Here is a 14108-nt window from a genome sequence, read left to right as displayed (position 1 = left end):
TTATTTCACTCACCCTTATGGTCCGTTAGATTCAAGAAGATGAATGTGTAACTTACCTTAGGTATAAACGGATCCCTCCTATATATACCCTAGAAGAAACTAAGAAATATACCCTAGAAGGATTATATGATAGGATCCCATAAGAAGCTAAGAAGATAATAGAACAAGAAGATTATAGTAGTAGAAACGAAAGACTACAAGAATTAGCAAAACCCCTAGAGCAAAAAATATATGAAACCAAAAGAGATATTAAGCATTTAGCTGAAGAAATAAAATTTATCAAATATAATATAAAGAGAATTATGGAGGTATTAGAAGTAAAAAACATGATAGAACCAATTATACAAAGTCCCCAAGTTAATATGATGAAGATTTTAGAAAAGGAAATAGGCAGCAGTATGATGATTACAGAATAAGAGATAAGATCACAACAATTAAATGAAGTAATCATAGGTACCAGGATAAAAGTAGAACAAATACATAAGGGTTATGAGGTCATAAATAATAATTTATGGACTATATATGAACAAATTAAGAAGATAGAGGAAAAAAGATTAGAAGAAGTGGGGATATACATACAAGAAAAAGAACACAAAGAAAAACAGATAATAGTACAACAAGATATAGAAAAAGACATAGAAGAATTAGATAATAAGTCGGGAAATATATTAGCAGGACAAGTAAATATAGATGAATTATTAGTTCCAAGGGAAAAAGAACAAAGGAAATTACAAATAAACATGATGAATGCTACAGAAGAGTTAGATGAAGATAATATAGATGAAATAGAAAGGATAATGGAAGAAGAAGAGTTATAAAACTTAGAAGAAATAATGAAAGATATGGCGTATATACAAATGCACCACACAAACCTGGAGAGTACGTCCAGTAGTAGACTAGAAATAACAAGAGAAGATGAAATGGAAAAGGTAGAATTAAGACATAAAGAACCGATGAGAAATGAGTCAAGGAAAGACGAAGATAGATTCCGAGTAGTATATACAAAACCAAATAGATCAAAATTTACACCAACCCCTTAGAGCAGGAAGAATCAAGGCAAATTCCACATTCGGGGATATGGTTAGATTTGGATTGTGGATTAGAAAATGACAAAAGGATAGAAAAGTGGACAAAGTCCCAATTAATAGCCCTAATAGGAAGAAATCTAGATGCAGCAACAACTAGTGCAGTATTAGAAGCAACATTTTTGGGAATGGTGCAAGAATGATGGAAAAGTAAGACACATGAATGGAGAAATCAAGTAAGAACTATCCAGAACCCTTGTACCAACAGGAAAGAGTTATATGCTACACTAATAAGAAAATATGAGATAGTATTAAGGAATGAATTTGTGGGAAGAAATTTAGCGATAAAATGAAGCAACTAAAAGAACAAGAGCTATAAGAAATATGCATGAGATAAAATTATGCTCTTTAGATCCTAAATATTTAAACCCATGCATATGTGAATTTAAGAAATATTATTATGAAGCCAGGATTTCGGAGTACACCGATCAGAAGTACTATTTAGATTATTTTATAGAAGATTACCAAATTTAATTTCAGAAACCATTCTAGATGAATATGAAAGAGCCTACCAAAATAATAAAGAGTTAGCATCTATGATTGACACTATAGGAAGAAGAGAGGTTTTCTTGAGAAAATATTTATCTACAAAGTGCAAAGAAGCTTGGAGAAATATTAAGTATTATAAGACAAATAAATTAGTATTAAAATGTGGAGATATTGATAAACCTCATAGTGGGGATGCAACTCGATAAACAAGAAGAGAGTAAGCAAGAATAAATATAGATTTAAAAAATATCCAAAGAAAAAGTTTATTAAGAAATTCAAACCACATAAATATAAAAAATATTTTAAGAAAAAGAAATTTAGAAAGGACAAGAATTCATAAAAGCAATATAATAAGAGACCAACAAAGTGCATATATCATAATTGTGGAGAACTAGGACATATATCATTAAGGTTCCCTAGGAAAAGAAATGAAAAACCTCAAAAAATTATACAAATAGCTGATGAATATGAGCTAGAACCATTAGAATATAATGAAATAGGGAGCGAAATAAATGACTCAGATGTAGAGATATATAAGCTGGAAATATTATCATCAGATGAAGATGAAACAGAAGAAGGATATGAGTCGATAGAAGAAGAAATACAAATTAATATGATGCATGGAGAAATAATAAAAGAACCAATAAATGAGGAATCAGAATTCGAAGAATATGAAAAATATAGAGATGTTGGCAAAGGAATAGAAGAAACTAGGATAACTTTTAATAACAAACAATTTTACAAGATTAGTAAAGTAGACTTAGACTTAAAATCCAAAGACCTAAAGCAAGTGAGTTTTATAGAAAAAGTAGGGAAACTGATGAAGTCTAAAGAAGAAGAAAAATATAAATGTGTAGTAATGCGGAGAAAACACCCAATAGAGTCAACACTAAGAGAAGGGACACTAAGGATCCCGTTAATAAACAAAACACTAATAGAAGCCGAAATTCAGAAAATACCTTTCAAAGATGAAGTATCAGAGATATATATCCAAGGAGTACAATTATTAGTAAAAGCATATTTACACGAAGGAATAGATACATCAGTAGAATTACTAATAGTTGATGGGAGAATTATAAATAATGTTATAAATAGTATTTTAGGAATCTTAAATGGAAATTTAATGTATTAAAAACTAAAATTTATGGTAAATACTAATTTTGCTATATCTAGGACAGAAGGAAATATGGACCAGACGCTAATAATATACCACAAAATACGAGGAATAAGGATGCCACCAAATAGTAGGGTTATAAGTATACAAGCAATGATTGGATTAGTATTCACAAACCAACATAATATATATAAGAAGACATCAGGACGAATAATTATAGATAAGAATTGCATGTTAGTATTAGAGGAGATACCGTTAGATCCTACAAATATCGTCATACCCAGGCAATTAGAATTAGAATTAGATAATACTAAATCCTATTATGATAAAGAGTTACAAAGATTCCAGTATACAGATAGGATAGGACAAAAATCATTAAGGATAAATACCCCAAATATAAATATTTTCATAAACCATCCAAGGAGGAATATCAATAGTTATAGAAATGAACCAAGACTAATAAAAACATACAGCCATAGGAGAAGTGTAGAATTAGAAAGGTGTGGACTAGCTGAAATACCAATAACAACAAATTTAGCTCAATTCCACTTAAAGTCCATAACACCAGAAATAGATTTGAATAATGAAGAAGAAAATTATATCTTAGTAGAGGTTATGAAAGATGCAGTATGGACAAAAGTATTTAGCTATAGTAAAACCAAACCAAGAAAAAGTATTATCCAATTAGAGCTAACAGACAACAATTTAGAGATAGGAGAGGAAGGGACAAAAACTTTAACAACAATGAGATTGAACAAAAGAGAGGTTCTCACTATAAGAATATGGGTAGATAACGAGGTGGATAATTATAAATCCAATCTGATACTAGGATCATACTTCTTGATGAATACAAAACCATATAAGATCCAATAAAAAATGATTTTACTGAATATAAATGCCCAAACAATAATTCTACAAAAATATAAACAAGAAATTTAATGAGTCTATATTATATATTGGTTAAATTTAATTGTGAAAAATATAGGGCTAGAAAATATCACGCATTAGTGGACACTGGAGCAAATATAACAACGACAAAATGTAATGTTTTGCCACCAGAGCTATGGAAAAAACTAAAGAATCCATTAAGAATGAGTACAACAGGGCAAAAAATACACATTATGGAATTATGAGCAACATATATACCTATTCAAATAGGACAATATGAGTTAAAGATCAATATGTTATACCAATTTAATGAAAACACATGTGACATATTATTAGGGTTAGATTTCTTGCAAAATTACATGCCACTAGAAATAAATATTAAAGTATTAACGTTAACCACACCATGTAAACATAGGGCTTATGGCATAAGAATAACTAGACCCTATAGGAGAAAGGATGAGAAATTCCAAAAGAAGCATAGTACATAAGAAGTTCAATTTTTACTAAACAATAAGTCTATAGAGATAAAACAACACCTAGCAACTATATCTACCATGGGAACCCAAAAGACAATAGAACAGAGATTAGATGATAATTATAATGAAAACCCATTAGTTCATTGGGGAAAATCTAGGCCTATAGCCAAAATAAAATTAAATGATTACAACGAAGAAATAAATTGCAAGCCTTATCCTTGGACAGAGCGGGATAAGCAAGAATTTATAATGCACATAAATGAAATGAAAAAATATGGGCTAATAAAAGAAAGTAGATCAGAATATTCATCGTCAGCTGTGATAGTAATAAAGCACAATGAAGAAAAAAGAGGGAAGTCAAGGATGGTTATAAATTATACAAAACTAAATAAGTTAGACGTTAGAAACAGGTATCCCATACCTAAGATGGAATTATTGTTCAATCTAATACGAGGGAATAGGATATTTAGCAAATTTGATTGCAAATCGAGGTTTTTTCAAATAAAGTTAGAAGAACAGAGTAAGAAATATATTGCTTTTAGTACATCTGAAGGACTTTACGAGTGGAATATATTATCAATGAGATTCCATAATAGTCCAAGTATATTCCAAGAATATGTTTCAAAGTTATTATTACCATTAAGGGAATTTACAGTAGTCTATATAGATTATGTCTTAATATTCTCATATAACCAAGAGGTTCATGATATCCATCTAAAAACGTTTATGGATCTAGTAGAAAAAAGGGCTAGATATATCGCCCCAAAAGGCAGAATTAAGAATAACTAGGATATGATTTTTAGGACAAATTATATCACATGATGGAATAGAACTACAAGAACATATAAGCAAAAAAGTGAAAGATTTTCCTAGAATTACAAACAAGAAAGAATTGCAATCATTCTTAGGATTAGTGAACTAGACAAGGAATTATATTCCAAATTTATCAAAATTGGCAGCAAAAATATCTAAGTTAGCTAGGGAAAAGAGTAAGTGGGTAATAGATGATAATATAGAAAGCATAATAGGCCAAATTAAAAATTGTGTCAACATTTGCCTAAATTGTATATACCAATTGAGGCTAATGTAAGAGGAATTATCTGTACAAATGCATCAGAGAATTATTGGGGAGCAACATTATACCATGAGAATGAAAGAAAAGAAGAAGTAATAACAAGATATTATAGTGGAAAATTTAATGATAGTCAAAGCAAATACCATTCCACTTGGAAGGAGTTTTTAGCAATAATTAAGACTATAGAAAAATTCGAGTTGTTTATAGTAAACACAAAATTTCTAATTAGGACAGATAATGCTCAAGTGAAACACTGGTTAGATAAAAGAATAAAAACCAATAGATTGACAAATATAATGCTGATTAAATGGCAAAGTGATTTAGCTCACTATGATTATGAAATTGAATACATAAAAGGAAAGAACAATTTAGTTGCAGATTATTTGAGTAGAATAGGAGAAAATTACTAACGATTTTGTTTCAGATGGCAGAAAACCTTAATATGGAGAATTCAACTATGCAGAATACAAATTCCACTATGCAGAACACAAATATCCAATGAGCTACAGGAGGAACAACAAATTTATCTATGTCTCTCAACGACCAAATAGATAGAAGACTCAGTAATATGGAAATGAATATCCAATTAGTCCATGCCCAGTTAACTACAACTATTGAAAAATTAACGGCCTGATTTAATGAGAGTATTCAAAACACTACACTATCAGACATCAAATCACAACTGCCAAGACAAAACAAAACAACCAAAGAAGTAGGCACCCAAACTAACTTTGAGGTGTCTACACAACCACAACAATTATTAACTCCCAGCCAAATAGTGCCATTGGCGAAAATAATAAGAACCCAACAACGAGAAAATAAAATAATACTTGTCTCAAGTAGTTCTAGTAATGTTAGACCCCCGACCAAAACCCAAAAAAGACCACCATCCCGTACCAACTTTAACACCAAGGAACAATGTGACTATTTGAGAATATTATTAAAAAAATTATATTGTCTTGGACTTCCAATGCCAACTATTAAATATATTTCCCATTATGCATTTAACAAGGCAATTATTTATCCGTGGACAAGCCCGGAGTTAGTAAAAACATTATTCGGTTATGGGTTGATCCAAACTATCTATCCGTCAAATAATATGTATGAATTATCACTATTGATAAAGTCAGTTCAGGAAGCAGCAAAACATTATTTCAATATTGTAACTCAAACTAAAGTGTATGTCAGATGTTACTCTACTATAGTAGCAGTAACCCCAGATAAATTTTATCCCCCAATAAATCTTATCAGATTTGGGACTACAGTTGCCTTATTCGAATATGAGCAAGAAACAAAGTTATTTATTGAAGACCATGATGATTTTGAATACAAGCTCCGTACCATCAGGTCCCGCGAGTTAGAAATAATTTTCAAAGAAATAATGAGAACTTTGAAAAACAACAAACAAGAGAAATGAGTTTATTTCATAGGACCAACTACGTGTATCTATTCAGTAGGAAGAAGATCTCGAGGAGCCCCAGAATTCAACAGTTGGTACAATAAAATTCGAACAAATATGATGGATTTACCACCAAGAACAAAAAAGTTAGCATGCCAACTATTATCTGAATATCCAAAGCACAGGTGCCCAATATGTGAAAAAATAGAAAACACTATTGACTATGAAGAACCATCAACTAATATCAACATTCTCGAGTAAAGCATCTCCTGACTAAGATAATTATGAAACATGACAAAGAACTATGACTAGGAGGCTGAAAAGGCACATGGAGGACTGAAAAAGTGAACAATAAGATTCCAACTTAAATGGCAAACAAGAAGTGACACCTCCTGCAGGGTCACATATAAAGAACTAACTAGGGTCGGAGAAATGAAAAGTAGGGGTGTAGAATAAACCATGGTTGGTTTTCCATCCACTATATAAACATGTATTACTCCCTTTGTAAGACACATCTATCTGAATCAAAGAAATCTTTCCTAGTAATTCTGAGTGCTTTCTCTCCTTCCTTGTTATTTTGTTAAAGTGTTCTATTTAGTTTTCTTTTGTATACAAAAACCAAAAACGTGTAGAGTGTTTTATATAGCTTCTCTCCCATCCACCACCAACATCTAGAGGATTGTGATTAAGGTATGATGAACTAAAGTATTATGGGAATTTAAAAGCATAGTATCATCTAAATCCTCATTGCAATGATCTCATTATAGTGTTTTACTGGTAACTAAACTAATATGCCCAAAGATATAAGTAAAACATATATGTTACATAAGGATGCCGAGTTACACCTCCAGTAGGAAACGAAGGAAGGTTGTGATGTAATAGACTGAAGGAAGAAGGTTTGTGCGCCGTTTCATGGGCTATGCACTAGAAAAAGACCTCTGCATGAAAGAGGGCAGAGTTCCTTCTAAGACCCGGTCTATATATGGTCGACACATCGGCTTATATAAGATATATGCTTTATTCATGATCCCAAACATTGCATGTTGGTTTAGTAACCAGTACTTCTTAATATTCTCAATTTGAATTATACTAGTTACATTCAATTTCATCCATTCATTTTTTCAAATCCTAAGACCAAAGCAAAGGGGTGATTAGAAGAATAGAACCTATATAAATAATATTTCGGGCAAGTTTCCGCCGGATTCCTGAACTTGATGGATTTGGAGACCATAACATTTTTTCAATTCTACTTAATTTGGGTTCATATTCAGGTTTTGGATTTCGAGTTCGGGATAGAATAAGAAAAATCTAATCTAAATCCACCCCGTTGTCATTCCTATTAAATATGTATCAATTAGTAACTATTAATATTTGTTATGACCCATAATATACACTATTTTAATTAACAATCCTGTCATTTTTAAATTCTCATTTTTGCAAGGTAGAATTGTTATACATCAAAATAATTATAAGGTATTAAAACAACTAATCCTAGACAAATAAAGAGAACACCACATCCTAGGGAGTCAAATGACATATACGGCTTTCCTAGGGACAAATAAGTCATTCCAAAAGCTAGTGAGTCACTGATCGAGAGAATAACGAGTCTCAACACGAAGACTATAAAACGCAGAAACCCTAGAATCTCAAATCCCAAATCAGCAAAGGGTAAGAGCTTCGGCGGCAATTATCGTCTTCCTCCTCTCACCGATCACCCACATCTAACAAAATGGTAAATTTCAATGTTGATTACGTCACACCTTGCGATTTTGAAACATGGATCTTCTTCAAAAGATGGATTTTTCTTCAGCAACTGTCAATGGTGTTTTTTCTTTGGGAAACAGTATTTGAATTCACGCAATGTGTTTTATACTTTTTTATGGTTTGTGGGTTTCTGTAGTCTTTGGTAGCAAACGAGGATTTTCAGCACATTCTTCGTGTGTTGAATACTAACGTTGATGGGAAGCAGAAGATTATGTTTGCTCTTACCTCAATCAAAGGTATTGGAAGACGATTGGCGAACATTGCGTGCAAAAAAGCTGATGTAGACATGAACAAGAGGTTAGGTTTCGAACTTTTTAATTTCATGCTTTTGTTGATATGGGTTTGGGGTTGTTTATTTTATTGAAATGTTTTTACTTTCATGGTATTATTCAAATAAGTTTTGATATTTTTAGTGCGTTTCAGGAATCATGAATTTTATTGACATGGGTTTTGATTTTTGTTATTTAAGTTTCATGATTTGCATTGAAGTAGATTTTTCTTTACTTTCATGATATTTATTGAAATGGGTTTGGATTTTTAATTTTATTTCATGAATTAAATTGAAATGGTTTTGGTCTTTGTTTTGTAATTAAATGGTTTCTGTTGGAATTGGCTTTGTTTTCACAACAATTGTTGAATTGGTTTTGGTTTTTAGTTAATTTCATGATTCTATTTTTTGAATTTGGGGTTTAATTGTTTTCTTTGCAGAGCTGGTGAATTGACTGCTGCTGAGTTGGACAATATCATGACTGTGATTGCCAACCCTCGGCAATTCAAGATCCCGGATTGGTTTTTGAATAGAAAGAAGGATTACAAGGATGGAAAGTTTTCTCAAGTGGTATCAAATGCACTGGATATGAAGTTGAGGGATGATTTGGAGCGTTTGAAGAAAATCAGGTGATTCATTTGCATATCTAAATTTTTAATTTTGCAATCGAATTGAAACTTTAGTTTATAAATAATGCTCTTTTAGTTGGAGTAAGCATATATGCATACAACACAAGAATCCTTGGAATCTGATATGAACAAGATGAAATATGTCATATGAGGAGTCATACAAACAATATGTGGAATCAAATGCAAAGAGTTGAAACTTTACTTTATAAATAATGCTCTTTTGGTAGGAGTTATCATATATGCATACAACACAAGAATTCTTGGAATCCGATATATAAACAAAATGAAATGTCGTGTGAGGAGTTTTACAAGCAATATGTGGAATCAAATTCAAATAGTCCCCTGGATATTTTGATTAGGATTTTGAGATGTCCTTTGTCTGCTGACTCTGCTCTCCTTGTTCACCTTGATGTGATATTTATGTGTTTCACCGAACATTATCCCGTAAGATGGTATTTAAGGTAGTGTCATGGGTTGTTACTAAGTATCAGAATTTAGTAATGATATATTTCATGCTCTAATTAGTTGTGGAAGTGTTGAGTTGATGTAAAAACCACTCTTCACCAATTTCATAAATATTGCTGAATAAGTCAATTTCATGTGTTCACTATAATACGCAGAAACCACCGTGGTTTGAGGCACTACTGGGGTCTTCGTGTTCGTGGCCAGCATACTAAAACTACCGGGCGCAGGGGTAAGACTGTTGGTGTCTCTAAGAAGCGTTGAGCTGTTGTGTTTGCTTGGATAATAGAGATTGTTGGGGGCAAATTTTGAATTACATTAGACATGTTTGCCACAATTTGTAATACTCTGGATTTCAAAATTTTGTTTGTGTTATATTGTGTTCAGTTGCATACTAGATTGGTGGTATCTAATGTTGCAGTGACCTTCCAGTTTTGATAAAATTATGCATGCATTGTGTACCAAAAAATAATTACGTATGCACCTTGTTTAGAAAAGTAAAATGCTACATTTTAAAAAAGATGAGTTGCAAAAGGTTTCTTCATAGTGAGATCTAGTGAATTTGCATATGGATTTCTCCTTAAGGTCGGTTTCCATTTTCTAAGTTGGTTGTGAATTGATATATAATGTTTGATAGTCATCTTCATCTATTACCCTCTAATTAGAAAATAGATTAAATACTCATTTCAGTCATGTTTTATGACCTTATCAGTCTCAAAATGGTAATAAAAATTTTTAAATATAGGCAATTAATCTTTTTAGCATGTTTTCTAACTCTTGATAGGGATTCCTTTGACCTTAAAAGGATTAATTTGACCTACATTTGAAATTTTTGGAGTCATTTTAAGTCTTTTCATCTTTGAAAGGATCAAATTGGTAAGGTTGGAAAATACGAGAGACTAAAATGAGTATTTACTCAAAGAATATCTAACAGCTTAATCTTGTATTCTTTAACTCAGTATCTCTGTAACAACCCGTGCGTGATTGGTCATATTACTCTCTAAATAGGCATTGACTTTTATCTATTTTTCAATTTGATACTACACCTTAATTTCATGTTTTTATATCTTAATTTAAAAAACAATATTTAGTCTACCATGAATGTTATTTGATATGATAGAGGAATTTTGGAAATCACTCTGAAGGATATTTACATTTAAACCAAACATACTTTTGAATTATTGTGAATCATGGCCAAACATGTTTTCCAATCTATCAACGTCACTTTCTTAGTATCATTCTTGAAAATATTATTTGTAAGTTTTGAGAAACAAATGGTCCTTAATCATCGCCAAACCATGAGTGTAATATTTATGTAATAATAGTGTAAATATTTATATGAGTATAATTCATTTATGTTACTTCATTTATATTTCTTATACCTAAGTCAATAATAATTAAATATGAGTGTAAAAGTTTATGACATATATCATTCATTTTCAATCATTTCAATAGATTACCAATATTTTCAATGGATTGCATTTTCTATTAAAGTGTTGTAATAGAATATTTAAATTTAGATGTACTACATCTTTTTTTTCTATTACCATTGCAATAGATGACCAATATTTCCAATGGATTGCATTTTCTGTTAAAGTGTTGTGATCGAATATTTAAATTTAACATATAATCTATTTGTTAATTATAACACTTTGGCATGTGGTACATCTAATTCATACAATAATGTATTTAATATATTGGGGATGTAATAAGCTTAGATTTTCAATATATTTTTTCTAATATACTTTTAGCTATGATTTTAGGATATTAAATAACAAAGAGGTGATCCAGTAGGTTAAGGTTGTACTGAATTTTGGACTGAGAAATCTTTGTCCTCATATTTCTATCCAAATTTAATAAAATCATATAAAATATTGATTTATTTTTTATAACTTTTTTTTCTAATTAAATAATACATTTTGATTGCCTTAAGACACCAATAAAAACATCAATGAGATAGGAAATCTTCATCCCTGAATTTGAAGGTATTGATTGTTTAAGATTGCATTTGAATTTCATAACACTTCCCCTAAACTACTTCACTTAGACATTGAAAGTAACCTGAACTTTGAAGTAAGAATAAGTCATCCACAATCATACCATATCTTTAAAAATTGATCCACACATCATATCATGATTAAAAAGCAACGTTGTTATTCAAATTTTGCATCAAATCTGCACGGAACCAATAAATTTAATACACCATAATTTGAAGACAGCATACCCATTTAAATTAAAATGTTAATTCAAACTCCAAAATCAATTTAATGTGTGATCCCAATCACTGATCTTGTTTTGCTGCAAACACATCAGCTAAAAGCCATTCCAAATGAATTGAACTCCAAATGTTCAACGAGCTTCATAATAAGATTCTACATCAGTGCTTGAGGTTCTACTTAGTAAGTTATGGAGAGAACAAATATACTCAACAATTCAGCCAAATACTCTCTATAGGTTTTGAACTCGTAACCTCATCATGCTGCAATAACAGTGCGTTACCCCAAACTCATCCTCTAACAAGATTTTACATTAGAAAACAAAATATCACAATCATCCAATTCTTGTCTTTATATCCATCATAAACATATCCCAAAATGGGCTTAGATCCAAAAGGAAAGCATCGAAAAAGAGTGGCTTTCGTTTGTGTCTATATGAGGCTTGTGTTTCCACTTTTCTCCATGCGTTATGAACCCATGCAAGTGTTACCTATCCCAACTTGGTGCTAAACCTCTAAACTTTTTCTCGCCCAATAATATAATATTACGTATTGTTCTGTTTTAGCAAGGGAAGAGAAATGTCACAAAAAATGAGTAGCTGTATATTGTAAATTACATGAAATTATATTATTAGGCGGTACAAGGCTGGAGACATCAAGTTGGAACAAGTAATGACAACAAGGGACAATACCTGCTATGCTGTGTGTATGACATATAAACTTTTGTTGCAATTACATACAATTTTAGTCGATTTATTACTTGATTAGTTTCTCTTGGTCAATTTACTCAAATAGTTTTTGCATAAACTTAATGTTTAAAAAAAATTAAAATTCAAATAAATTGCGGCATAATATAAAAGTAATATATGGTGGTACATCTGATAGATGAATTACTCTTCTACTAATTTTTAAAATCATGAAGTGTGGGGTGGTGTTCCCTATTTGTGTTGTCTCGAGTTTCTCATTTGGATTAATTAGAGTATATGTTGGCTTAGATCCACTCATAATCAACAGTTGAGTAGAGCCGATAAAATAAGGTGATCCAATTTTCAACCCAAGTTCACCTGATAAATTAGTAAGCTTAAGCCTTCATTTAATAGCGTAAAATTAGAGTGGGGAGAAAAGAATAAAAAAGATTAAAGAGAATGAATTTCTCCTAACGATTGTGAAAAGAGAAATATATGATGAGAATAAAAAATGTGTATGAAACACCATAAATTATTTTTATTCTAATTTGGTGAAAAAGTAGAGAGAAAATGACGAATTTATATAAAATGTCAAATATACCCTTCACATTTTTTCTATTTGTTGGTTTTAAATACTAGTAACTAGGGGTGAGTAGGACTCAGCCCTACTCGCTCACCCGATATCACCTGATCATGACCAGATTCGAATAGGGTCAGATTTCATCAGGTCTAGGGCCATGTTTTGGTTCAAAAATTAGACACAATCAATATTTAAGGCTGAGTAGGGACTAAGTATGACTCGGCCCGACCCGTCCCATGATCACTCACTCATCATAGTTGTATGTGTCTCTATTCAAATATGTACAAAGTAATAACATTTTTTGGTCAAAAATATTATTGATTCTCTAAAATTTTCATCATATATACATGATTACAAATATATATACATATATTATTTTATATATCAAATCACATATTTATAATAATAAATAACATTGAGAAGAGTTTATCTACAATGGGTATGTATGATATTTAGTCTGGTCTAGAGTTGAATCAGTTAAATGTCGATTCGGTCAATATTTAGGAGTCGGGTTAGTTTCGCGTCTAGGACCGAGTTTGGGTAAAAAAAAATGACGCGACCAACATTTAGGACCAGGTAAGGACAAGTCTTAACCCGTCCCAACCCGACCCATGCTCACCCCTACCGGTAACATGCATAAATCTCTTTTAGATATAAAAAATATTAATTTAAAATCAATTGAAATTATAATATAACTTATAATTTAAAATCATAGCCTCTATTTTTTAATTAATAATAAAATAATAATTTTCTTCTCTTTTCTTTCTTTAGGGATATCTTATCATTCGAAATATACTATCATTTTTCTCTGATCATTTTCTATTCAACCAAGTAAAAAATTAAGAGGCAAAAAAAAATTTATTCATTTTCTTTCCTTATTCTCTTGTATAAAACATTATAAAAATCTATTCTATTTACCTATTTTTCTCTATCTGACACTCTTTCTGGGCTCTTATAGGTCCTATATTTCCCTAATAG

At 31.0% G+C, this 14108-nt stretch overlaps 1 protein-coding gene across 1 annotated transcript; it reads left to right on the top strand.

Moving 5' to 3' along the window:
• Positions 8124 to 10162, top strand: LOC109363189 (40S ribosomal protein S18-like). The gene is made up of 4 exons (XM_019609357.1): positions 8124 to 8258; positions 8427 to 8587; positions 8999 to 9187; positions 9808 to 10162. Exons 1-4 carry the CDS (start codon positions 8256 to 8258, stop codon positions 9911 to 9913), a joined length of 459 nt encoding a protein of 152 aa, XP_019464902.1. The 5' UTR covers positions 8124 to 8255; the 3' UTR covers positions 9914 to 10162.

The sequence above is a fragment of the Lupinus angustifolius genome, chromosome LG13 (assembly GCF_001865875.1).
Source record: "Lupinus angustifolius cultivar Tanjil chromosome LG13, LupAngTanjil_v1.0, whole genome shotgun sequence".
In the NCBI taxonomy this organism is placed as follows: Eukaryota; Viridiplantae; Streptophyta; class Magnoliopsida; order Fabales; family Fabaceae; genus Lupinus; species Lupinus angustifolius.
Note: the sequence above shows the minus strand (reverse complement) of the source record. Positions and strands in the feature narration are given on the sequence as shown.

Bases quoted from the DNA above. Each gene is read 5' to 3' on its own strand.
- LOC109363189 (XM_019609357.1), top strand. The intron at 8,588-8,998 runs GTTAGGTTTCGA...TTTTCTTTGCAG, and splicing joins GATGTAGACATGAACAAGAG to AGCTGGTGAATTGACTGCTG. The intron at 9,188-9,807 runs GTGATTCATTTG...TATAATACGCAG, and splicing joins GAGCGTTTGAAGAAAATCAG to AAACCACCGTGGTTTGAGGC.